This window comes from Crotalus tigris, unplaced genomic scaffold (assembly GCF_016545835.1).
Source record: "Crotalus tigris isolate CLP2741 ecotype Arizona unplaced genomic scaffold, ASM1654583v1 scf7180000017736.1026742, whole genome shotgun sequence".
NCBI classification, from domain to species: domain Eukaryota; kingdom Metazoa; phylum Chordata; class Lepidosauria; order Squamata; family Viperidae; genus Crotalus; species Crotalus tigris.
Genome location: NW_024096602.1, coordinates 895522 through 922113, shown reverse-complemented (window position 1 = coordinate 922113; position 26592 = coordinate 895522). Strand labels below are relative to the sequence as shown.

At 53.6% G+C, this 26592-nt stretch overlaps 2 protein-coding genes across 6 annotated transcripts; one reads left to right on the top strand and one right to left on the bottom strand.

The window, feature by feature from the left end:
• Positions 1-1533: 1533 nt before the first annotated feature.
• Positions 1534-12034, bottom strand: ZNF365 (zinc finger protein 365). 2 transcript variants are annotated; one of them, XM_039339655.1, is made up of 6 exons: positions 11619-12034; positions 10049-10777; positions 8592-8772; positions 4101-4138; positions 3614-3821; positions 1534-3184 (listed from the first exon to the last, which is right to left on the bottom strand). In XM_039339655.1, the coding sequence occupies exons 2-6, from the start codon at positions 10762-10764 to the stop codon at positions 3155-3157; spliced, it is 1173 nt and encodes a 390-aa protein (XP_039195589.1). In that variant the 5' UTR covers positions 10765-10777; positions 11619-12034; the 3' UTR covers positions 1534-3154. The 2 variants fall into 2 exon arrangements, with proteins under 2 accessions (XP_039195589.1, XP_039195588.1); XM_039339654.1 differs by having other exon boundaries at positions 1534-3821.
• An 88-nt stretch (positions 12035-12122) lies between these two features.
• RTKN2 (rhotekin 2) lies at positions 12123-25471 on the top strand. Of its 4 annotated transcripts, none has more exons than XM_039339652.1 (12): positions 12123-12747; positions 12968-13131; positions 14362-14420; positions 15027-15080; positions 15874-15991; positions 16505-16702; positions 19718-19815; positions 20253-20359; positions 21170-21304; positions 22433-22598; positions 23421-23528; positions 24412-25471. In XM_039339652.1, exons 1-12 carry the CDS (start codon positions 12709-12711, stop codon positions 24597-24599), a joined length of 1434 nt encoding a protein of 477 aa, XP_039195586.1. In that variant the 5' UTR covers positions 12123-12708; the 3' UTR covers positions 24600-25471. The 4 variants fall into 4 exon arrangements, with proteins under 4 accessions (XP_039195586.1, XP_039195585.1, XP_039195584.1 ...); XM_039339651.1 differs by having other exon boundaries at positions 12962-13131; positions 19721-19815; XM_039339650.1 differs by having other exon boundaries at positions 12962-13131.
• Positions 25472-26592: the final 1121 nt, after the last annotated feature.

Here is a 26592-nt window from a genome sequence, read left to right as displayed (position 1 = left end):
CAATTGCATAAGCTCTGGGGTGTGTGTGTGTGTATGTTTGCACGTGCACACGTTTTATTGTTCTCTTTTGCCAGGCGGCCTTCCAGCCTCACTGATGGAGCAGGGAGTCACCCTACACCTTCTCTGAAGCTGACTTCCTGGGGAAACTTCAAAGAAGTGCCCAGAAGAGGTTGGAGGAGAAGAGCAGGATAATTATTGGATTTTGTGACAAACCGACATCAGTGCCTCCTCTGCGCATCGGCTGTGCTAAGGACTCCAAAGCTTGAAAGGGGTTCAGACAGAACAGGCCGTTGACCGGTGGCAGAATAAGCTGCTTTCAACCTGGATGCTTCGGCGTGGTCCTCTGGGGCCCCTTTCCTGTGGCCGCTCCGTCCTCCGGAGACCCATTTGGCAGTGGAAGAGGTCCAGCCCCCCCACCTCCAACCCCTTTCCCCTGCAGGCCAGCACGTGCTGATGGCGCAGAGGGCAGCAGCCCAGGCCCTGAAGGGCCACCCTGCACTGCCCTGTGGACAGGAAGACTTTGCGGGGGGGGGGGGCGTCTCCATCAGACAGGAGAGACTCAGGCAGACTGGCTGGCTCTGCAGGGAGGGTCTCTGAGAAGCCCGGGTAGCTCAGCCACAACCTACTGAGGACTAGCCAGCAGGAGCTTTTGCAGGGCTGGAAGATTGGTCAAGGACCTCCCACCATTCCCCCCAGCCTTATGTGCTAGCAGGGAAATGCAGAATCCACGCCCACGCCCGGCTGAGAGGGAAAGCGAGGCCTGAGAAAGGGTCAGCCAAGCTCTGTCCTTGGGCGGGGGGGGGGGGGCGTGTGTGGGTCACCCTCCTGCTCAATGGAGATCAGAAAACTGTGGAAGCCAAAGGCGACTCTCTAGGATGGGGAAAAGCAGAAGACTATGCAGAACAATGTAATTGAGAAATATAATCTTTATTAGACTTTTTCATAGTTGTCTAAAATGTACTTCTTCCTTTTTTTTTTTTCTTTTTGGCATTACAGTGCATTCCAACTGCTTTGGAACAGATTGATTCAGCTTTTGAGGGTAGCAAAGAAGCGACCCGTCCTCTGTCTTTCTCATGAGAAACAGCAACTGCAGGTGAGGTGGAAACGGATCAGCCAAAACCCTCCAGGAAAGAAGCAGCCACTCCGGCCAGGCTCAGAACGAACCCAGGGCGGCAGTTGGCCTTGCAAAGCCCAGGAGCAGCGGCAAGGGAGGGGCCCCCCTGGAGCCTGGACCCAGCCAGAAGGCCTGCAGCTGTGCTCAGGCTGCCTCCCCCACCTCGGGAGCTGAAACCCCCCCAGGAAGTGTGCAGGAATGATCGGGTGGGGACCCCTTTCCTACCTCGGCCAGCTGAAGGCTGTCAGCTAGTTGGGGGCCAGGCCACGGGGGGGGGGCGGGGGGATGCAGGGAGCATCCTGCAGGGCGGGCGGCTTTACAACACCCTGGCAGGGCAAGGAAGGCTCCAGATTTCTTCCTTAAGCTTGGGGAGGAAATTTCCCAGGGAGGGGATGAAAGCAGGCAGAGAGGTCCCCTAAATAAGATGGGGGCTTTGGGGGGGGGGAGACTTGCTTTCAGGGCCACCAGATCTGGGGCTGCCCCCTGCTGGCCAACCAGTGGAGGAAGGCAACTGGAAATAGAAATTCCAACACAATGTCCCCATCTAAAGGTTCTCTAGATCTGTGCAGGTTAGAGGTGTAAGCACGGCTACAACTGGGATATTTGGGGTCTATTTGAAACAGCCTCCAGGGATAGAAATATCAATTGAAACAGAAGCTGGACATGTGCCAAAAAAATCCCTTGACGTTATAAAATGAACCAACATTTTAACAGATTGATCAATCCCTACAGTTACAAATGCTCTTGCTTGTTTTTCCACCTGTTAAAGATATTGCAAACCCTGTTTTATTGCCACAATCATACCAACGTTTTTCCTAAATAAATTTCAATCTTGTAAGGAAAACAATCCACAAGGCTTAATATGCTTACTGTAGAACCACCTCACGTAAAGACATTTTACATCTTTTATCAGAATCATTTAAAAATGAGTGACATGTGTTCGGGGAGTATGTTTCTCGCACTCAAGAGAAGGTAAAATATCTGTAAATGTGGCATGAGGACTAGCATTACTCAAGCACAGCCACCCAGAGCAACGGAGACCCAGTGGCCGAAGGGAAGGGATCTCCAGAGGCTTTGCCAGTGAAATTCCCCATTTCCCCCCCTCTTTCTTTGGCAAATTCAGCAGCTCCTGGAGAGACCAGGGATGGGTGGGTGGGCGGCTTCTGCTCCTTGGTCTTGTCTCCCGACCTGGACCAGAGAGAACTTTGCTGCTGGTTTCCTTGCTCCGGTGGCCAAGAGACCCGGGATGGGCGGCTGCTGGCTCAGCATCTGGGGCCAACGTCCTGCGTCCACCACTGCCCTTGGACAAGCTTAGCCTGCGATGCATCAGGCACAGCCAGGCCCCTCCTGCCTCCCCTCCAGGCAGGCAGAGCCATGCAAATGGAACAGCCAGATGCTTCTGCTTGCCCTTCGTGTCGGCAGCCGGCCCTCTGAGCAATGGCATTAACACACACACACACACACACACACACACACACACACACACACGCACGCACACACACGCACCAATCACCCAGCAATCACATGTTGTTAAATGGCTGAAGTCTAGGGAGAGTTTGGCTGTCATTCATCAGAGCCTCCCCATGCAAGAGCAGCCACCTCCCTTGGGTGAGAATGTGGAAGCCCCACAAGGGGACAGCAGGATCTTCCAAAACTTTGGTCCCTGGGGGAAGATTTTAGGAACCCTCCATGCATACCGTATGACGACCTTGTGCAAAGCCTCTGTGCTGTAAGGAGCGACAGGGAAGCATCTCAACAACATGCAGCCCGCAAAGGCGTTGACGACCTGGGTCTCCCCCACACTAATCACGGAGAAGCGATGGAGCTGGGAAGGGGGGAAGGAGCACCATTTCTGGACCCACCTCACCCCTGCCCAGCTGCCCTTCCCCCAAAACAAAAAGTGGGGTTCCAGGGTGCCAGGCGGAATGGATTCCTCCAGATTGACGCAGGAAAAGGGTTTATGTTGAAATTGCTTGCCAAAGCGTCCCTTTGTGATATTCTGGTAACAACCGGAACAAGTTTAGAAACAAATTGAAACACTCAATTTGTTTCAGCTTCAGCTGAAATAAGCTGTTGAAAATAAATAAAACAGCACCTCTCATTCAAAGTCACATGGAAATGAGGCAATTTACACATGTAATCTTGATTATCTCTTAAATATATCAAGTCCTTGCCCAGATGAATAGGGAGATGAGGATGATGATGGTTTGCTACGTGCAGCTTCTGGGAAGCCAGTTCCCCTAATTACTCCCCCCTCGATGGGCAGCGACGGCTGCACCCTGGAATTGCCATGGGCCCTTCAGGCCAACCTCAGCACAGCCCCAGAGGGTCCCAGCCAGGAGCTTCTGATTCTGATCAAAAGCCAACTAAGTCAGAACATACTGATCTCTCTACCATACACACACAAATCCACACACGCACGTGTGCGTACCCCAGGCATATGTGGATGCCTCAGTAAAGCGGTTTGCTCTTTTTGCCAATTTTTGATTTTGCGTTCACCTTTCGGGCAATGTGGTTGGCTGCCTCTGCCTTCTTCTGGGGCCTCCCAAGGTCCCGGCAGCTGTCCGCGGGTTCATACAACCACTTGACGGTGTGAGCGCCGCCTCCGAGTCTGTCATCCTTGGCTTTCTTCAGGAAGAGCCGCCCTTTCTGAAGCGAGTGAGGTTTGGGGTCAGGGGGGCTACAAAAACTGTGTGGGTACCCCCAGCTGTAAATGGGAAGGAGAAACAGGGGGAGAGAGAGGGAGGGAGGGAGGGAGGGGGAGAGAGGGAGAAAAGAGAGGGAGAGAGGGAAAAGAGAAAGAGAGACAGATTGAAAGAAAGAGAGAGAGAGAGAGAGAGAGAGAGAGAGAGAGAGAGAGAGAGAGAGAGAGAGAGAGAGATAGTATTGAGGTCTGGCAAAGGGAACCCAGAAACAGAAAACTTGGTTTTAGCTGTCTGAGCTCAGATCCTCCCCCCACATGAAGGGGAGGGATGGTCATACATACAGGCATCTGGCTTTCTTGAGAGATGACAGATCTGTAAACTAAAAAAGGAAGAAAATATTAGACTGACCTGAACCAATAGTAAATCAATCATCATTTATCAATTATTGTGAGCACGTCTTCTTACATATAGATGCAAATTCTGCTGGGATCAATGAGGTTTATTTCCAGATGACATAAGTGGGATTTTCCTCCAATGGGATTTTCCCATGTATTTTACCAGGAAACATAGATAGGGCAGTCTAGAAAAGTCAGTGCCCTCCTAACCATACCCAAGCACTACGAGTTTGTTGGCGTTGTCCATTTTGCTCTAGGAGTTCATGGTGACCTAACCCTAACTCTAAGTGGAATTTTCCTCCAATGGGATTTTCCCATGTATTTTACCAGGAAACATAGATAGGGCACCCTAGAAAAGTCAGTGCCCTCCTAACCATACCCAAACACTCCGAGTTTGTTGGCAATGTCCATTTTGCTCTAGGAGTTCATGGTGACCTAACCCTAACCCTAAGTGGAATTTTCCTCCAATGGGATTTTCCCATGTATTTTACCAGGAAACATAGATAGGGCAGCTTAGAAAAGTCAGTGCCTTCCTAACCATACCCAAGCACTCTGAGTTTGTTGGCGATGTCCATTTTGCTCTAGTTCATGGTGATCCAACCCTAACCCTAAGTGGAATTTTCCTCCAATGGGATTTTCCCATGTATTTTACCAGGAAACATAGAGCAGCCTAGAAAAGTCAGTGCCCTCCTAACCATACTCCGAGTTCGTTGGCGATGTCCATTTTGCTCTAGGAGTTCATGGTGACGTAACCCTAACCCTAAGTGGAATTTTCCTCCCATGGGATTTTTCCATATATTTTACCAGGAAACATAGATAGGGCAGCCTAGAAAAGTCAGTGCGCCCCTAACCATACCCAAGCACTCCGAGTTTGTTGGCAATGTCCATTTTGCTCTAGTTCATGGTGACGTAACCCTAACCCTAAGTGGAATATTCCTCCAATGGGATTTTTCCATATATTTTACCAGGAAACATAGATAGGGCAGCCTAGAAAAGTCAGTGCCCCCCTAACCATACCTAAGCACTCCGAGTTTGTTGGCAATGTCCATTTTGCTCTAGGAGTTCATGGTGACCTAACCCTAACCCTAAGTGGAATTTTCCTCCAATGGGATTTTCCCATGTATTTTACCAGGAAACATAGACAGGGCACCCTAGAAAAGTCAGTGCCCTCCTAACCATACCCAAGCACTCCGAGTTCGTTGGCTATGTCCATTTTGCTCTAGCAGTGCATGGTGACGTAACCCTAACCCTAAGTGGAATTTTCCTCCAATGGGATTTTCCCACGTTTTTTACCAGGAAACATAGATAGGGCAGCCTAGAAAAGTCAGTGTCCTCCTAACCATACCCAAGCACTCCGAGTTTGTTGGCAATGTCCATTTTGCTCTAGGAGTTCATGGTGACCTAACCCTAAGCCTAAGTGGAATTTTCCTCCAATGGGATTTTCCCATGTATTTTACCAGGAAACTAGATTAGAAAAGTCAGTGCCCTCCCCATACCCAAGCACTCCGAGTTTGTGGCAAATTTTGCTCTAGGAGTTCATTTGACCTAACCCTCTGGAATTTTCCTCCCATGTATTTTACCAGGAAACATAGACAGGGAACCCTAGAAAAGTCAGTGACGAGTTTGTTATGTCCATTTTGCTCTAAGTTCACCCTAAGTGGAATTTTCCTCCAATGGGATTTTCCCATTATTTTACCAGGAAACATAGATAGGGGGTCCAGTGGCTCTAGGAGTTCATGACGACCTAACCCTAAGTGGAATTTTCCTCCAATGGGATTTTCCCATGTATTTTACCAGGAAACATAGATAGGGCACCCTAGAAAAGTCAGTGCCCTCCTAACCATACCCAAGCACTCCGAGTTTGTTGGCAATGTCCATTTTGCTCTAGGAGTTCATGGTGACCTAACCCTAACCCTAAGTGGAATTTTCCTCCAATGGGATTTTCCCATGTATTTTACCAGGAAACATAGATAGGGCACCCTAGAAAAGTCAGTGCCCTCCTAACCATACCCACGCACTCCGAGTTCGTTGGCTATGTCCATTTTGCTCTAGCAGTGCATGGTGACGTAACCCTAACCCTAAGTGGAATTTTCCTCCAATGGGATTTTCCCACGTTTTTTACCAGGAAACATAGATAGGGCAGCCTAGAAAAGTCAGTGTCCTCCTAACCATACCCAAGCACTCCGAGTTTGTTGGCAATGTCCATTTTGCTCTAGGAGTTCATGGTGACCTAACCCTAATCCTAAGTGGAATTTTCCTCCAATGGGATTTTCCCATGTATTTTACCAGGAAACATAGATAGGGCACCCTAGAAAAGTCAGTGCCCTCCTAACCATACCCAAGCACTCCGAGTTTGTTGGCGATGTCCACTTTGCTCTAGGAGTTCATGGTAACCTAACCCTAACCCTAAGTGGAATTTTCCTCCAATGGGATTTTCCCATGTATTTTACCAAGAAACATAGACAGGGAACCCTAGAAAAGTCAGTGCCCTCCTAACCATACCCAAGCACTCCGAGTTTGTTGGCGATGTCCATTTTGCTCTAGGAGTTCATGGTAACCCTAAGTGGAATTTTCCTCCAATGGGATTTTCCCATGTATTTTACCAGGAAACATAGATAGGGCACCCTAGAAAAGTCAGTGCCCTCCTAACCATACCCAAGCACTCCGAGTTCGTTGGCTATGTCCATTTTGCTCTAGCAGTGCATGGTGACGTAACCCTAAGTGGAATTTTCCTCCAATGGGATTTTCCCACGTTTTTTACCAGGAAACATAGATAGGGCAGCCTAGAAAAGTCAATGCCCCCCTAACCATACCCAAGCACTCCGAGTTCGTTGGCTATGTCCATTTTGCTCTAGCAGTGCATGGTGACGTAACCCTAACTCTAAGTGGAATATTCCTCCAATGGGATTTTCCCATGTATTTTACCAGGAAACATAGATAGGGCACCCTAGAAAAGTCAGTGCCCTCCTAACCATACCCAAGCACTCTGAGTTTGTTGGCAATGTCCATTTTGCTCTAGGAGTTCATGGTGACCTAACCCTAACCCTAAGTGGAATTTTCCTCCAATGGGATTTCCCCACGTTTTTTTATCAGGAAACATAGATAGGGCACTCTAGAAAAGTCAGTGCCCTCCTAACCATACCCAAGCACTCCAAGTTCGTTGGCGATGTCCATTTTCCTCTAGGAGTTCATGGTGACCTAACACCTAACCCTATAGTAAATATTAATCGGCTGAGAATACTTCGGTTGAAATTTGCCTAAATGGGCCACCAGAGCAAATAGCATTCATTCTGGTCTCCACCATCCGTTTCGGGAGAGTTCCCCGGCCCGGCCTGCTTGCAGGCTGGTGGTGTGCTTCAGGGCTTTTGTGTGTCCTGGAGCTCCGGCCTCATAAATTATGCTTCTTTTCCCCTCGGGTGAGAGATTTCCTTCTTATTTCATGTAGCGGTTCTGGGACCTTCACCACCCTCCCAGTTTTCACGAGTGATTTCCATACCGCCTGAACAAATTGGATGTCGGAATTGCCCCCTCCCTGCCAGCCTGCCATGGGGGGGGGGTGGAGGCTGGAGGGAAGGGGAGGATCTGAGGGGAAACGAAACTGAACTGTGAGAACCCATGAAGTCTTCAAGGTCGTTTCCCTGGCAGAAGAGCGCCAACAGGCAGAGTGACTGGCTTCCAAAATGTCTCTTTTAGACTTGATTGGACAAGGACAGACACCACATGGGAAGAGTCCAAGGGAGGGAAGTTAACTGGCAAAAGTCCGGCCTGAACTCTCAGGCTTTACACAACTGCAATTCACTTGACTTCTAGTCAACTATACCTTTCTCAGTAAACGGAGTTAAGGATCATTTTTTTTTTTTTTTTATCTTAAAAGCCCAAGTTGAGGCAGGCCTGACATTAGCAAAGCCCGGCCCCCTTGCAGCAGAGAGCAGAACCTACAAGCAACTCCCTCCACCCTGCTCTTTCTTTTTTGCTTGAAAAGGCTTCTGCCGCTTTAAAGGAGGTTTTCCCCTGAAATCTTGAAGGAAACTATGGTAAGGATTATCACTTCCTGCAGGGTCGCAGGCACACAAACACACACACACACACACACACACACACACACACGCTTGCTGCCTCTAACCACACAGAATTTGCCTGTATTCAAAATGCCGCCAATGGAAAACCTTTCCCCCCAGAAATATAGGTGGGCATTTCCATTTCTTCAAAAGTGGACCCAGCGACATCCCGGGGGCCAGACTCCTCTCTGGCCACCAACTGGGATGAGTTAGATGCAACCGCCAGAGGCAGCCCCCCCCTCCCAGAAGCCTCCCCAAGAGGCCCTGAGGCTCCTGGGGGTTGGCCTCCCTGCCAGGGAGGGGGTGAAGCCCTGGAGGGATCTCGGAAGGGCTGGATTTGGGGACAAGCAGGATCCTCGCCTAGCGAGCTGCCGCTCACCAGATGTTCGCCGAGGTCTCCGGAGCTGCCCAGCAGATGCTGATGCTGGAACCTCTCCAGCTGCTTCTCTGCCTGGTCGACCCTCTGCAGCAGGTTCTCGATGAAGCGCTCCAGCCGGGCTTTCCCGCGGACCTCCTTCTCGGCCGCTTCCTCCAGGAAGTGATTAAAGGTGATGACCTCCCTGCAGGGGCAACATGGCAGCTGCTGCACGGGGACTGGTGGGCACAGGGCGGTGGCGCCTGCCGAGTGGCAGATGCAGCCATGCCCAGCTTCAGTCCTGGCCCTCCTGGCGCACCCACAACCCACCCCAGATGCCAAGCTCTCCCAGGACCGAGATTGGCAGAGGGAGAAGCTGGGGCATTCACGGTATCTGGCAACAAACAAACAAGCTTTGCTTCACTCCTCATTGAGAGCCTTCTCCCCAGAGAGAGGAAAGGGGGAAAGCTCAGAATCTGCACCCAGCTCCTGGGCCTCCCTCCCTGGGGGGGCTGCAGCAGACCTTTGAGTGGAGCCACGAGGTGAAGGGTGCTTGGGGGCCTGTGGGGGTTTCCTCCCAGGCTGCCAGGGGGGGGGGCTGCGCTGGCAGAGCCGAGAGGGCAAGAGATGATGGGCCCAGCACCACCCAGAAAGTCCTCCAACCAGGCACAAGAAGCTGAACTGCAAGGTCCATCCACACAGCAAGGCTCTCATAGCTGGCTGGAGACCCCCACACACCCCAGGGCAATTTTTAACTCCACATAAACCTGGGCTGAGGAAAGCCTGATGCCTCTCCCACCCCGGAGGGAGAGGCTGTTTGGGCGAAGACTTCTCCGCTCTGGAATATTCTCCCGCTGGAGGGAGGCCCTCCCTGCAAGAGCCTAAGAACTTGGGCAGACTTTTGCCTCCAGTTCCTCCTCCACTTTTGATTGGGGGCCCTTGCAAAGCACCAGTGTGTTTGATTGGCTCCAGACACCGCAGCTCAATGACTGAGCCCCTCCCCAAAGACCCCTCAGTCCAGGCGTGGGAGATGTGGCTGAGCCCTCCTCATGGCTGAGCCAGATAGAGTCCTTCAAAAGCTGCCCCTGGCTGCCTCCCTCCTCATAAGCCCTTGTGAGAAGAGAGGGGATCCCCAGGGGATCTGTTGCGAAGGGCAGGCCCCAAAGGGCAGACTTGGAGGAAAGCAGGTAACTAAGCAAGGGAAAACACACATCTGTGCAAATGAGCGCTTGAGAAAGGTTTCTCCCCCACCACGGCCGGCTGAGGCTTCTGAGAACAGGCGACAGGCCCCACCTGCCCCGCCAGCCAGGACCTTCGGCCGGGACCTCTTAGGCCCTTCAGTCAGTGGGAGGGGCCACACCCTCCCCACCACCTGATCCCCTCCCCCATCTCCTCTGTGGCAGCAGGGTCAAGGCGTGGGATGGGAGGCCACTGCCTTCTGACCCCCCCCCCCGCTTTCCCCTCCTCCTCTTCTGACTTACTCCTCCTTGCGGTGCAGCTGCTCCTCCGACTCGGTGAGCCGCTGCTGCAGCACCGCAATCATTTCCACCGCCACGTCCACCTGCCGGTTCAGGGCCCTCTCACGCCGCTGCACCTCCTGCTTCTTCTGGGAGAGCTGCACAAAGGCCGCCCGGACCTCCAGGAGCTGGGCCGTCTTTCGGGAGAGTTCCCGGGAGAGGTTCTCCATCCGCCTCTCGATGGTCTGGTCGACGGCTTCCACCATGTGGTTGAATTTTTCCCGCACGTGGGCCTCGAAGGAAGCGCCGGGCTCCACGGCCTTCCAGGCGGGGTCCCAGGCCGGCTCGGCTGAGGCATGGCCGGAGCCCAGGTCGGCCGGCCATTCCGCCTCCCCGGCCAGAGGCCTCCTGGGCAGCGGGTCCTCCGGCTCGCAGAAGTTCAGGTAGGAGAGCCGTGGATTCAGCACACCGCTGCCCCCATCCCGGAAGGTGCCCTGGGTCCGGGGGCGGGAGGAGGAGGAGCCCCGGCCCCCCTTGAGGGGAGAGAAGAGGCCTCCTGAGGGCTGGAGGCTTCGGTCTTCGAAAGCGTGGCTGTACTCCAGATGGGCCCTCAGGGACGACAAGCTCCTGAACCGGGCGTGATCCCCACACCGGGGGCAGCGGAAGGGCCTCCGGGCCCCTGCATCTTCCAGCGACTCCTCCCACGTGGATTTGCTGTCCTGAAAGGCCTTCTGTTGCATTCCTTTCCCCGTCCTGTAGCCGTCAGGGAAGAGGGACGGGGAGGTTAGCGAGGGTCTTCTCGGCCAGGCATCAGGTCACTTTCTGGACTAGAGATCCCATCACCCAGCAGGGCCCAGTTTTGCACCTCCGGAGAGCCTCTTAGCCCCCAAAGGCCGTGAATTTTGCCAGCAAACTCGGAGGGAGGCTAATTCACACCCCTGGGGGGGGGGGTCCAGGCAAAGAGCAGGTAAGTCGGCCTCTCCATCCCCCGTGATCGCCTGACGGGTCAGCTTGCCAGAGAACCGGGAGCAAGGAGGGCGTTGAGGGAGGGGCGGGGATGCTCTGCTCCGGGAGGGGGTCGCTCCGCATTCAGCCCCCGGGGCTGCTCCTGGGGGGCGGGGCGGGTGCAGAACGAGGGTCCCAGCAGTGGCGTCTCCCTGGGCCTGGGGGGGGGCAGCAGGGCGGGGTTACCGGAAATATTCCCCGGCCTGGTCCCCTGCCCGGCTCGGCCAGAGCGGCCCCGTCGGCCCCCGCGAGGGCTGCCGATCCGGAGCAAGGCCGGCCTTTCGCGGGGGGCTCTCCCCGAAGCCCCCTCGCTTCCCGGCAGGCACCAGGGGAAATCGAGGGCTCCGCCGCCGCCCTCGAGGCGTTCCCCCCCCCCGGACCGCAGGGAGGCTCCCGGGCCCTCGGCTGACGTCAGGCTCGGGACCGCCACGAGCCAGCAGGATCCCGGGCCGGGAAGCGGCTCCTCCGCCCCGCGAGCCTCCCGCGCGTCTTCCCCGGGTCGCCCCCCGCCCGACGCCGGCCTCTCCGCGGGAAGGCTGTCCGCGGCGGTCCGTGCTGGCGCCGCCTTCGCCCCCCCACCCGCACTCACCTCCGGAGCGGCCGCTGCTGCTGCAGTCCCGCCGCGGCTGCCCCCGCCTCGCTCCCTCCGGGCGGCCCCGCGCTCTCGCTGCGCCTCCTGCGCCGCGCATCCGAGGCGGCTGCGGGAAAAGCCGTTTGCAGCAGAGCCGTAAATCACGGCGGACCGACACACCGCCAAGCCCCCTCCCCCCTCCCCCCGCCCTGCTGCGGCGGTAGAGCGAGCGGGGCGGGATTGCCCGGGCTCCCGCGGGGCCGGAGAAGGGCTGGCTGGGCGCTTCCGTGAACGGATCCGTCCGAAGAAGCGGCAGGCACGCTCAGCCCGGCTCCTCGGGGGTGGCTGCAGGCGCCGCCCCCGCTGGAGGGGAAGCTGCCCGGGCAGAGCCGGGTTAGAGAGGCGGCGGCAGCCAGGGCAGCGGCCGCGGTGGAGGACCCTAAGCTGGCCGGGGCGGCCGAGGGGCCGGTGGTCGGGCCGCGAGCAGAACAAGCCGCTACGGGCTCCGGTTGCGACTGGGCGACAGCAAAGGATCTCCCGGGCTCTTTACTCGCCCAGAGCAGTTCCGCGCGAGGGCCTCCCCTGCACGCCGCCGACGATCTCGGGCCGGGAGTCCCGCCTCGGGCACCCGGGAAGCGGCGGAGCCCCCGGGGGGCAGGAGATGGCGTGAGCTGCGAGTCGGAAGAGCGGCCCCTCCCCTTCCCCGAGCCCTCGCCACTTTCAGCCGCCGCGAAGCGACGCGGGTCTCCTCTGCCACCCTGGGACGCTCCAACCACCAGCCGCGCTCGTTGAAGCCCAGCGGCGCAAAGCCCAGGGTCGCCTGCGGGCGTCCTCCGGGGCTCCTTCATTCCGCCGCCCGTTCCCGGGGCCGTTTCGTCTGCGAAAGCAATTAGGGCTTTGCCCGGCCCAGCCTCCCCCCCCCCCGGGCCTTCCTCCCCTAAGAAGCGCCAGGGAGCCAGACCCGCGACGGGCACAAGGGGGGCGGAGGGAGGGGAAGGAGGCCACCGGGCGATCGCCGAGAGCCGAGGCAGAAGCGCAGCCCGCAGCCCGGCCTCTGGGCTGGACGGGGCGGAGCGAGCGGCCGAGGCGGGAAGAGCCAGGGGCGGCCATGGCGGCGCGGGCGGAGCGGGGGCGCCGCGGGGCGGCGGTGAGCGGCGGGGCGCGGGAGGCCGGGCCGGGGGTGGGACGGAGCTGGGGCCGCGAGGGGCCTTTTCGGGGCTCCTGGGGAGGCGGCGGCGGGTGCCCAGGGGTCGGGGCCCCGAGGCGGCTGCACGACGGAGCCCGCCCCCGGGGGACGCGAGACGCGGGTCTGGCGGTCGTCGGGATCCCCTCCGCTCACGCTGCCTTCGCTTCGGCCCCAGGAGCAGCTGGAGATGGAGACGCGGATGCGGGACGGGCTCCGCAAACTGCTGGCCGCGAGCAGCCGCCGGGACCAGGCCATGCGCGCCGCCAAGGCGCTGGCCCTCTGCGACGCCCGTCTGCGGGCGCTCCGCGCGGACCTCCGGCGGCGGAACGAGGCGGCGGCGGGACGGTGAGAGACCAGGGATGGTGGCGGGCATCTGCCGGTCCGGCCCCGCTTCGTGCCTTGAGGGCGACCGTCTTTGTCCAGCGCTTCCCTTGAAGCAGCTTCCCCCCCCCCGCTTCTGATGCTGGTGGAGCGGAAAATGGGGGGACCCCCCAGCCCCCGCCTTGATGCTTCGGGACTCCCAGCCAACTCCAGTCCCCCCCCCCCCCAGTCTGGATTGCGCCAGACCTGCTTGGTCAGTCGGTCTGCCAGGCCCCGCCTCTCCCTGCCCTCCCCCCCGCCTTTGCCCGAGGCTCCCCTCCTCCAAGCCTCGGCGCCCCTGGGCTTTTCTCCCCGCTTCCCCTCCCCGCTTCCCGGTAGCCGGGATGAAGCGAGAGAACGAAGGAGCGAGGCTCCCGGTTACAGATGTTTTCCAAAACAACGAAAGCGGAAGGGGGCTTCGCGAGGGGGGGAGAGAGCGCCGGGCGGGGGCTGAATCGGAGGGGCCGAAGATGACAGCATTCGCCGACTCTTAACCGCCGGCATCTGCCAGAGCCTCGTGGTTGGCCGCGTGGCGGGGTAAGTCCACGGCTTCTCCAGCCGGCCCTGTCGAGAGACGGCGGGGGCCAGCCAGAGCAAAGGAGCGGGGAGCGAGGTAAGGGGCAGCGGGCGAGGCTGTGGCCGGAGGGCTCAGCGCTGTGACTCGCCGTCTCTCGCTGCCCGTTTTCCCGTCATTAAGGATGGGTTGGCGCCACCTGCTGGCCGAAGCTCGCAGTCTGAGGCTCCGGTCGTGCCGTTCCCGCCGTTCTCGGTCTCCTCTTTCCTGTAAGCCTCGGGCTGAACGACGGACGGCAGCTCTTGCGGGAGACCTGAAATAGCGCCGCCAGGTCTCTGGGTGCTCGTAGGCCTTTCGACGCCTGTTCCGTTACTGGCGACTGAATTACTTCCACCACAGAACGGTCGGAAATCGGCAGGACAGAAACTTAAATCTGCCTGAATTGTGATCGTTCAATTGCAAATGGTCCTTGGAGGGGCGATCTGCTTTTTCCTTGTATAAAAATTCCACATTCATTTCATCTGTGAGGACAAATGTGTTTTAATGAATACAAAAATGTGTGGTTTTAAATCCCTAAAAAGTTTAGCTTTAAGTTAGTAGCAGTATCCATGTCTCTGATTTCAGACAAGCTTACCTTGGAAGAGAAGGAAAAATAATGATTTTTTTTCATTCTAATTAGTATTTTTTATTTCTTTCGTTAGATGTTCAGATTTTGCAGCTGAAGATCGTACAGCCTGTAGAGGGAAGGTTGGCATTTCAGGTATGTTTGTTTTCTTTTGCCTGCAACTGGAGAACACAATAAATTCTACTGATCTGGCTGGTGTCTCGCTCTGATGCCTCTTCCCACTTAAGTGCCCTCTCCAGTCTCCTCTCCTTGGCTTTGATGGGACCTCAGAACTTGCATCGCTTGGAAGGCAAATTCCTCCATTACCTTCACATTAAAAGTTTTCCGTCTATGTAAATTCTGGGATTCTCCCGTAAAAAGTATACCTTTTCAGTGCCATAATTTTGGAATGTGAATTTGATTAGAAAGTAAATAAAAATCAAGGTAGAGAGGGAATCACTTTGACATAATATAAGTAAGCAAAAAACAAAAACAGAAAAGTTGCTTTCCAAATGTTACTTTTACACCAGACCTGATGGCAGGAAGGTGCAGATTGCCCTCAGCAGGGGTCTCCAGACTTGGCAACTTGTGGAAGACCCCTGGACTTCCACTCCCAGAATTCGCCAGCCAGCACTGTTAATACTGAACTAACCCTGAACGTTGAGATGTAGTGTGCCTCCCTTATTCTAGAAAAGGTAGCAAATAGAATCTATTCTGAACTTTTGGACTGGGTTGGGAGTGTGCTGTGCTTATTCTTTTTAGATTTACGAATTCCATTGATGTGGAAAGACTCCGACCATTTCAACAACAAAGACAGTACGTATTTTTATTTTTTTTAGTGGTTATGCAACCTCTTTAGCCAAGCTGAAGCTTTTCATCAGTGCTGATTCAGTACAAACATTCAAGGTCTACTACACAAGTCAAGTTATAGCTGAGCTTGTGGACTGCAGCTGTCTGAAACCGGCTTTCCCGTCTGAACATGGCCTCTTCAGGAAAGCCTGCAGTGGCAGAAGTGATGCCTTCCATGTGTTTGGCCATAGAAGGGCTGAACGGTCAGAAAATGTATCTGGCAACGGAGACCACTGGAAGTTCGTCTACTGTTAGTGCAGTAGCTGGAAGAGACGCCGCTAGGCCTCCGAGGTTAGCCTCGGTCTGCTTTTGCTGCCTTCCCTGCCCTGCAGGTGGATTTGACTTTTACTTTCTGTACGTTCAGAGCTGCCCACACAGCCAAATATTTTAATTCCTCCTTCTGCCTTCATAATTCTGCAGAGGCTGCTGGTACGGTTTCTGTGTTTTAATTAATCCTTTTGTGACAAAATTGATTTCAAGAGTTTGAACTTTGACAACGTGTGTCAGAAACCCTTATGAATTTCTGAGCTATTTAAAGTTCATTTGTAAAGTGAGACATTTGCTAAGTTGTATGCACATTAAGGACATCAAAACAGTTACTTGTTTCATTGTTTCTTGTTTGTAAACTTTGTTTTATTACTGTGTTTCAGTAATAAATGAAGCAGTCAGTAAATCCTATAAACAAATAACTACCTACTGAACTGGGTGTGACGCAACAAATTATTCTGAAGTGTTCTGCTTTTTTTTTTTTCCCTTGCAGGAACCGAGCATTACTCGGTTTTTTGCTTATTCAAAATAGGAGCTGAGGTGTATGATTCAGACTTGCTTATTGTGGATAAGGCGGCAACGGACATATGTTTAGAAAATGCAACAATATTGTGAGTATTCCTGAACCAGTAAGAGGCACCCAAAATCTTGAACAAATTCCACTGTTTTAAAATTTTAGGGAATGCAAGCTTCATGGGAGGCCATCCCCGCCTGAACCTGAAAGCAACACCAGCTGTGAATGTCACTCGGGAACAGAGGTGACTGGCCTCCTGCTGGGGGCTGAGGAATCCGCCAAAGAGCCCCTAGACAGGATCAAAAGCCAAGACTGGGCTGCAGCAATACGCACAGCGGGGGCCTTTTCCAAAGAGAGCGCCCCGCTCAGTCACTGGCAGACTTTCCAACAAATTTAGGGACCGTCGCTTTGCTTTAGTCTGCTGATTGCTGTACATGCTGTTCTGTGCTTTTAATATTTTATGTGTGGATTTTATGGAACTACTTTAAATTGTGCTGGGAGCGTTTCCACTGAACAGCAGCCAATGTAACCCCCCCCCCGGAAATAGTGGCTTTTTTTTAATGGTCTGATAATCGTCCTTCTGAAACCTGCCCCCCCCCTTCTCTTCTAGCGAGGGAGCTGGGCCAGACTTCCAGCTGAAGGTGGAGGTGTACAGCTGCTGCTGTGGGGAAGGCCCCTTGACCCTCACCCCCAGGAAGCTAGTCAAGAAGTTGAAGACCTCCCTGGGAAAAAGCACCGGGAAGAAATTCAGCTCTGCCTTGGAGCAGAGCAGCCTTGAGACTCTCCTGCTCACCGAAACAGCCACACCGTGAGTGAACTAGGATGGGGGGGGGCTGTTTCAGATGGGGGGGGTTTCTCAGGGTGGGTTTCTGTCTGTGGAGCAGTTCAGCTCTAGAAATCTACTTTCTGGCTCTCCTGCAGTGGGGGGAGCGGTTCAGATCCTCTTGCCTCTTGTGCCGGTACACGTCCCTAGGTGGGATACCCCCCCCAGCAGCAGGTGACCCAGAGGGATGGGCAGTCCAATGGGGGGAGTCGGGGGGGGGGGTCAGAGGTGGTGAGCGTCTCTGGATCAGTTAATGTAGAAAACAAACTGCTTCATTATCTGCCTCATTCATTTTTTTGGCTAATAAGAATTTATTTATGGCTTGTTCCATTTCCATAGCCACCCTTCTTACGAGATGTGTGTGTGTGTGTGGGGGGGGGGGGTTCTCCAGTGTGGGGAGGGGCCACAAAGCTTCTGCCTGGCTTGTGCTCTCTTGAGGAGCTTGCAAGAACAAGGAGAGAAAGGACGTGTTTTGGCAGAGGAGAGAGAGCTTGTGCTGGAAGCACAGCCTAGTTTCCCCCATCTTTCCGAAGGGGAGGAAGAACTCTAAGCCCGTGACTCACTGGCCTATTGCCCCTGCCCTCTTCAGGGGTGGAGGGTGGATCACCTGGCAGGAAGGGGAGGGGCTCAGAAGGCCCTCCCTAAGGACGGCCTTGCCTGGGCTTTCCTTGTGGGGCAAGCTCTGCGTCTGTGGGCCCAGGAAGCCCTCCTGCTGCTGGAGGGAAAGCAGCTGGGCCAGGCGTTGCGAGGTGGGCCCTCAGTGGCCCCCGTGGCTGGCAGGGGGGTTGGAGGCCCAGGGCAGCCATTGGCCTCCCCTTAGAGGGTGCTCCACGGGGGATGGGGTGGAGAATGCGCAGGGGAGATTGAGGGAACCGGTGGGGGAGGGGTCTTCCCAGGGCAACCCAAAGGGTATCTATCAGGAAGGGTCTTAATGCACAAATGAGGCAAAGCCTTTCAGACATTGCTTTGGAGAGCCTCTTCCCATTTCGGTTGAGTAAGGCTGCCCTCTTTGTGCAAAGACGCTTCCACTTATGGCAGAAATCGGATTCAACCGTTTGAGCAAACGCTGCTAGCAATGCTAATTAGCCTGCTAAGTTTGAAACCAACAGAACTGAAGTACGAGGAAACTGGAAGCAATTGGGAGCAGTTTTAGGAAATGGCGCGGGGGAATTTAGCCAAGAAAGAGGGTTTTAGAAGGAAAATGTTACCGTGAAGCATATTTCGATAATGAAGCAGTTTGTTTTCTTTGCCAGTGCTTGCCCTATCAATAGTATTTAGCATTCAGCACAAAAAGGTTATCAAAAAAACCTTCAGTTACGGATGGCTTGGATGGGCTGCCTAGCGACAGGATGTGGGGCAGGAGAACTGGCCCTGGTTGGGTCACTTCCCTCCCTCCACGGGGCTGGCGGGAAGGGTCCCACCACGACCCTCCCTCCCTCCCTCCGGCTGCAGAGCCAGGAAAGAAATTCCATCCTTGCACTGTGGCCCCTTCTGAAGAAATGAGGGACTCTGGCTGCTGGGGGGAGGGAGTATGGGGGGGGGGCTTTAGGACAGGGGTCCCCCAGACATCGCTCTCTTTGATACAGGGGTTTAGGCTGTGTGTGTGTGTGTGTGTGTGTGTGTGTGTGTGTGTGTGTGTGTGAGACTGTTCAGCAGGTCAGCGGTTCAAATCTCACCGGCTCAAAGTTGACTCAGCCTTCCATCCTTCCGGGGTAGGTAAAATGAGGACCCAGATTGTTGGGGGCAATGTAAATACACACACACACACACACACACACACACACACACACAGCTTACTGGTGTACACCGCTTAGAGATTTATTTATTTATTTATTTGAGACTTATATACCGCACTTAAAGCGGTATATAAGTCTCATAAATAAATAAATAAAACTGTACAGCAGCTGTGAAGACCTGAATGAAAGCAAATAAGTCTTGATGTTAATTAGGCTCCCAAAATAAATAACCAACAAAAGAATAATTAGGCTCATTGCTGTAAAAATAATGATTCTTCAAAGACTCTTGTTGGAAGGGAACCTGCCCACTCCTTTTTTTTTCAGCCCCTGCCACTTGATGAGGCCCACAGCTGCTTTTTGTAAAGAAAAGGGTGTTTCTCAGAGGATTCTTCAGACTCTAAAGGAAACGTCTTTTGAAGTTAAATGTATGCAAAACGAGCAGCTTGCATTGATCCTGGCTCATTGTGTACTCCAATTACTCTCCATGGTGACAAAAGTAAAAAATAGGTTGAATTTATGGGATGAAAAAGTCATTCTTCATCCTTATATAACATGGCTCCAGGGCATGCAGACAGGAGACTCAGCTCCTGGTTGCAGAAAAGCAGAATTTTAAAAATTTTCTCTCCGTTCTCACAAGGGAAACCACAAAGCACACACAAAGGAGGCCAAATACGCCACCATAAATTTCTTTCTTCTCTCCTTTGGAGCCATGGGCAGCTAACCCAACCACACCCCCAACCCCCCCCTGCACCTTATAAATAGCCAGGAGGCCCTTGGGACAATTTCTGCTTGTGCTGTGCAAATTCCATATAAAAACTCGGCTACAGGATTATTTTGATTTAAGTGCCCAATGGTGGTTGCTGGGCTTTCAACGAGAATGCCTGTGCAGTGCCAGCATACCGGGAAGGGAGGGAGGGAGGGAGGGAGGGAGGAAGGAAGGAAGGAAGGAAGGAAGGAAGGAAGGAAGGAAGGAAGGGATGGTGTCAAGGAAAACTGGCGCTTGATTTGGCTCTAACTGAGCCACAAAGAAAAAAGGGATTCGGGGGGGGGGGGAGTGGCAGAGGCTGGCTGGGCCAGGGGACAGGTGTGTCATTCGCACAAGCCTTGGGAGCCCCTGATGTGCTCTGGAGGCTCCAAGCACAGCCCTCTGGCCATCCTCCCCCTCCTCCTCCACCCATTCTTCCCTTGGTTCCTGAGAGACACGAGCAGAAAGACCAAACGCTCAGAGACAGCCGTTGGCTTCCTCTCTTTCCTCCCTCTTAAGCAGTGGCCTGGGATACAGCTTGCTGGCTTCTGCCTCCCTGAGCCTGGAGAGTGCCCAGGAGGGCTTCCACGCCCACAGCCTTTCGCTCCTGGGAAACGGTAAGTTACGCTGAGCCTGTTGAAGCCCTCCAGAGCTTCAGAAAGGCTTTGCTTTTTGTGCTGCGCCTTCCGTCACCCAACATGTTCAGGCGGAATTGTGTTCCTCTTTGAGTTCAGGATCCTTTTCTCCCTGAACATCTGTTTGGAGGGAGAGAAGAAGCAAGGAGAAGGACAGCCTTCCTTCAGAGCTTTCCTCTTGGGGCTGCCCTGCCCCCTCCATCTGTCTTCTCTTGAGGCCTCAGTCTGACGGGAAGGCCTGCTCCCCTGCTGGGCTCTGGGAGGCGAGATCCCAGTCTAAAGATCCCACCGTGGAACGAATTCATAAATCAGGACGTGGCTGTTTGCTCTGCTCCTGTCCAATTGTTGTTCAGGGTGAATTTGGCCAAGGAGCATGGAATCTAACACGGAACCCCGGTTTGTCCTGGGTTGTCTTTCAGAGGACTCTCCTTCTTGGCTTCCACTGTATGGCACCATGTGCTGCCGCCTGGTTGCTCAGCCAGACTGCATGACCCAGGATGCCATGGCCGGATTTCTTAAGGAACAGGCAAGAATGCCCGATGGGCCTCCTCCAGCGCCACCTTTGGTTTGGACAGCCGCCTCTTTAAATGCCTCTTCAAACTTGAGGATGATTGGCAGTCCTTTTGCCACCTTCAGCTGTATTCTGCAGGGGTCCCCAGGACACTGATCACACCAGCTGCCCCTTGGATGCCCAGAGCAGGGTGGAAGCTCCCCCCTCCCCCCCAGCTGGACCCTGAGAGGCAGCAGACCCAAGCCCCTCTTCAGGGAGAGAGGGAGGCCCTCCTGCGTTTGCGGCTGCTCCCTGCCCTGGGGGCCTCTTCCCACTGGCAATACCCAGACCCCAGGTCCCGCTAGTTCCCCTTTTAAGGGCCTCGTGGCTCCCGAAGAAGAGCTTTCCTCAATCTTGCCTCCTTTTATAACACCTGAACTTGATTGCTACCGGTGGCACTCTGAAGGGGCCATTCCAGCAAATGCCCTGGAGGCCGTGACTCTCCTGCAGGGCACTTGGCCGTGGCACCCGGTCCTTTAAGGGAGAGGTTTTGTCTGGGTTATATTGGGTCATCTGTGGATAAGGGGGTGTTGGGGGTCCAGGCACCCTGTGAATGAAGCGCACGGGAGAGAGAAGACGAGCCCCTGCCGTTCAGATGCCGAGCAGCCTTCTGAGGGGGGCTCTGGGTGGGGGGGTGCCAAAGGCCACCGGCTGTCCGGTCCTTGAGACTCACTTTGCCCTTAACAAAACATCGTCCTCAGAGTCGCAGAGGCCATTTGTTCATTCGTTCTTCCCCCGAGAGTGAAGCGATCTTTGGGGCAAGCTGACTGATGACATTTCTTACAGCCATCGGGGGGTGTCCCGGGGGAGACCTGGAGGCGGAGATACTGCGTGCTAAGAGGGGGCCGGCTGCTCTGCTTCTCTGCCCCCGAAGAAAGAGAGGCTGTCGTGGAGCCAGCCTTGTCCGTTCCCATCAACCGGGTAAAGCCGAGCGTCACTTAACCATTTCAAGATCCAACGGTTGGGGGTCTCTTTGCACTTTATTCATCTTACAATAGTTAAATGTCTGTATGTATGAAGGGTGGCATTCCCCGGGTGGGAAATGTGGACTTAAAAGCAGGGGTAGGGAAAGTGCCCTCCCCCCCTTTTCACAAGGGACTGGGGCTGGGTGCACCTGCGCCCAAAGAGCTGCCCCAGAATTGGGCATGTGGGTGAAACTTATTTTCCGAGCTCAGAGAATTTTGTAGAAGAGTGCCTCCCCCTCCCACTTCCTCCCCCCTCCCTCCCCCAATGTCTGGCTCTGGAGCCCACTGAGGCACTCATGACCAACTGACAGTGGAGAGTTGGGGAGGGGCGTTTCCTTTGCTCCCTCGTCGCTTCGCTGCATGCTTCATTCTGCGTCCTGCTGCAGAAGCTGCAGGGGCTTTTAAATAAGGTCCTTCCTGTGCAGTTTCTTGGATGCTTCCCCTCTGCTGCATGATGCAGCGTCAGAAGGACGGGCCTGTTACTGCCAAGGCTGCATCTTCCATCCCTTGAATAATCAAATGAAGAGTAAAGTGGCTTTTATCAGGGAACAGCTTTTTGTTTCATAAAGGCACATGTGGCCCAAGACAGGGCACAGAGGCCACATGAACTCCTGTCACTGGGAGGGGGGGAGGCGCTGCAGTTCTAACCTGTTGACTTATGAAACTCCTTGACTTGATTTTGTACTGGTATCTATGGTTACCTGCATTAATAGGACCACAGGATTTATGGATGCATTACTTCATCTTCTATTTTTAGAATGAAAGACTTAAATGAGCAAATTCACCAGATAAGCTGCAAACAGCCCCCTAAATTTCAAACCTCCAGTAAAGTCTCTTTAAAAATCTGTGAAAATATTCTGCAGGTTTTGAGGGGTGGTCAATCCTCGGGGCACTTCTTTTTTTTTTCCACCAGGACAATAGATATTAAAATAAAGCTGCACATTTAATGGTTGCTGGGGAGGATGGACACGCAGGAGAAGAGTGGAAAGTGTGGGGCGGTGGTGTTTGCGTGTTTCACTTGGAACCAGGTGAAAGGAGACCACAAAATGTTCGTGGCAACCTTACGGTTCTGTGTAACATTCAGGGAACTCAAATCCGTCCCGTGGACAAAGAGGCGGGGGGCGAGGCCAACCTTTTCTCCGTGATCAACCCTGAGCCTGGCGAGGCCGCAGCTCGGCTGTTCCAAGCAGAGAGCCGGCAGGACCTTCGCAAGTGGATGGAAGCTTTCCGGCAGCACTTTTTTGATTTCAGTAAGTGGCCCGTCTTCCTTTTTCCTTGTTGGAGGAAAGTGCAAACACCCTGGCTGCCCTTGCACAACAGCCCCAACTTTTGCAAAAGGCCCATTCCCCCCCCCCCCCCCCCGTTGCAACCCCAGCAGAATCTCTCAGAACTGGCGCAATCTGACTTTGCATTGCTGCCCATGCAGGCCCTCTCAGAGGGAGGCCCCCAAAGTCCGAGTAGCACAAGCAACAGCCCTTAAGGCTTCTATACCGCTTCACGTTGCTTTTCAGCCCCTCTCTGAGCGGTTTACAGAGTCAGCCTCTTGCCCCCCCCCCAACCATCTGGGTCCTCGTTTTGCTGACCTCAGAAGGAAGGACGGAAGGCTGAGTCCACCTTGAGCCGGTCAGGATCGAACTGCTGGCAGTGAGCAGAGTCAGCTGGCAACGCTGCACTCTAACCGCCGCCCCACCAGAGACCATTAAAAAATCTGGAGGGATCAGGGCTTCTCCCGGGCCTTCCCAATAAATGGTTATGTCAGACCGATAAGTGAAGTGTAAAGTTGTGATGATAAAGATTGGGATTGGGCCATGCACTGCAATTGCCCCTATCCTGTCTGGGAAATATGAAGTACCGGTTAGCTCGGCTGTGGTTGATTCAGAGACTTTATGGCTACCTAAGAGATGATCACAACAGGGAGGTTAGGCTTACCCACCAATAGGGAGCAATTATTTAAAAAGCGACACACGTTTTTGTGGGGAAAATGCCTCTGAACCTGATTGTGTTGCTGCATTTGATGCTAGCACTTAAAAATGGAGAACCTGAATGTGTCCCATTCCCTGATTTCCATCCAGGTCAGTGGAAGCACTGTTGTGAGGAGTTTATGAGGATGGAGACCGGGTCCCCTCAGAAGCCACCGCTGTTCTTGGCCAAAGAAGCCACTTCGGTTTACCAAGAGCTGAGTAAGTCAGAGCCAGCGAGCGACCGCAGGGCCTCCAGAGCAAGGCCAGCTCAGCCTCCCCCCCCCCATCCAGCTGGGCTCTGCAGGGGCTGCAGGACAAGCAAGTGGGCCTCTTTCCCTTTGGGGCGCTCTGGGGAGACGAGCAACTGGGAGCCCATGAGCTAAAGAGATCTTTGGGGCTGGCTGACTCCCCGTTTTGGACAAGCCGGGTGCTTTTATTTTTTCTGGATGTCTGATTTTTCTTTAATTGCTGCCTGTGGTCAACACATGATTCAGAACTGTCCGGCCATAATATTTTAGGATTGAAAGGGGCTTGGAGATATCTAGTCCAGGGGTCCCCAACCCCCAGTCTGTGGACCGGTTAGGGTTAGGGTTAGGGCATGCCAGCAACCAGTCCGCACAAACAAGCAAAGCCCCATCCGTGGGATGCAGGCAGCACACAAAACCACGCACTCTCCGGTCCGTGGAAAAACCTCTGTCCACGGAACCGGTCCCTGGTGCCCAAAAGGTTGGGACCTCTGCTCTAGTCTACCCCAATATTTTCAGGAGAAGCCAAGAACCAAAATGCATAGCAATATATTGTCAAGTACTTCTGCAAATGTCCCTCTTCAAACTCAACTGTCTAGAATTATTTTTGCAGATATTTCTTTCAGATTAATAAGAATTTGGAAGAGCGATGGTTCTGGCACAGGAATGTTGCCTGGCATCTCAGTTCAGCTATTTTTTTTCTCAAGTAATTTCTGCTGCTCCTGGGCCATTTTTTAAGCTTTCCTTGGCAAACAAAGGAAGGGTCATTCCTGGGGGATGACGGAGTCATCCGTGGGGCCGGTGCTGCAGCCCTGCTCCACTTTGGTGACCCTTTTGTGTTGTCTTTAATGTGACAGGCATTGATTCACCAGTGAAGCCTGACCCTGTAGCTGCCACGGCTCAGGGGGAGGAGGAGGAAAGCAGGCTGGCCTCGTTCGCTGGCGTGTCCCATGGCTCTTCTCTGAAGTGGAGTGGGAGCAGCCCCCAAGGAAGCCCGGACTCCCAGGGGATAAGCGAAGGAAGGGAGCCCCCTTCCAGGCCCTGATCTGGCTCCCTGCAGCACTGCGCCCAGAGGGAGGCCTCCAAACCGCAGCCTCCTGCACGCTGGCACGGCTCCCGTGGGCCCCCACACCGCCTCCTGCTGCTCCTCGCTCTCGCAGACCCGCCTGGGCAGCCCGATCTGCCAGCCTAGGGGTGTCCGGCTGATGTTCAGTTATGTTTTCATCTGGGGGGGAGAGAAATGGGGTGGGGGGGAGCTTCCTTTGTCCCCTGAAAACTGAAGAGGAGTCAACTTCCCCACGGTATTTCTTGTTTCTGTCCTGGTCCCTGTTCTTTCTCTCTCTCTCTCCCTCTCTCTCTCTGTCTCTCTCTCTCTCTCTGTTTTTTTTTTTTTAGTGAAGATACAACTCGGTTACATTCTTCAGCCCGGGGAATACCCCAAGGGCTCAAGTGGTTTTCTAATGTCCCTCTGAATAATTTCCACAGCCAGTAGCAGAAAATTGGATGGGTTTATATTAGGAAAAGTGGATGCTGCATTGTAAACAGAATCAAAACAGATACTTTATATTTAAATAACATCAGAACTTTTATTCTGCTGAGTGGAACTGGTACAACGTAAAGGTACTTCTCTCAAATATTTTCTCTTTGAGGTCCCTGTTTCCCACAAGTTTGACTTTATCAAAGAAAGACTCCTATGTTGGTTACGGACGGCACATCTGCAGGGCAAAGGAAAACAAGGAATTTAGCTGTTGGCACAGTAGTTCACGGCTGTTCATCAAGTTGTGTTTTCTCTATGTATTTATTTTGCTTGGTAGTGTGTGAGATCCATTATGTACTGTGGAGGTTTGCGTTTATCTGTTTTTCAAGCAGTTTTTAAAAAAAAAAGAATAAAGGAAATGTAGCAAAGTGATAAAGGAAGTGTCCTCTTAGATTAACACTGTCTGGTCCCAAAATGAGATAGCAGAATCCCTTTTAAACTTCAAAGCCTTCCATTAACAATCTATTATTGTATTTGACCCATAGAAAGTCCACAATGGCGTCTAATCTCCCATAAACCACCACCATCATTATCTCTGGTCCGTCCAAAAGTTCCCCAACAATTGCATCTCATTCCCCAAATCATGTCACGCTGCCATGACTTTTGATCATAATTCTGGGCCCAGTTAAAATCCCCGTCTTCCTTATTTTTATAAATTAAGGCAGTGAACATACCTAGTCCTTCTCCAATTTTCCTTATAACAACCACCCTGTGAGAGAGAGTGACTGACCCAAAGTTATCCAGCCGACTTTCATATCTCAGGTGGGACTAGAACTCACCGTCTCTGGCACTCTGGTGCTTTCACCACTAGACCAAACTGCCTCTGTTAGTTGTTAATGCTTGATAAGTCAGCCAGCCTCCACTCTAGGTAGTTTACTCTCCAAAGGAATGCCTACCGTAGTAGGAAAGGCAGAGCGTGTAAGACCACTAAGAACACCACGCAAGAAGATTCCAGCCTGCTCCCCTTGGGAGACGCCCCTGGCCTTTGAGTGGCACGTTTAAAGTTGCCAATTTCTGCCTCAACCTCCAAGCCAGGGGTGGGCAACTAGGGTCCCTTTATGACATGTGGACTTCAACTCCCAGCCGTAGCTGCCCACCCCTGCTCTAGGTGCTAAGTGTATACTTTGGCCCAGTCACCTGTTAATTGTGGGGCTTTGCTACCGTACAATTCCCCAGTTCTTTACAAAGCAGTTTGAAGCCCAGCTGTTCCTATTCTTTCAGCCCTGAAACATTGAGAATAGACAGCAGGGAGCAACAATCGGTGCAGCAATATGAGCAAAAGAATAAAATATTGTCCTGGCGCAATAAAAATCTCACAATTGTCTTCCTACCTCCTCAGCCATCCATTTTTTCAGTTCATATCATATGCCCTTGGGTGTTTTCCAAAAATATTTCAGTGGTTGTTATGGGGTGTGTGGGCTGCAAAGTCACCGTTATTCCATTGCCCTTAAGTTTGCACCGGATGCTTTCATAGGTTTCTACACAAATACATTTGCCCACA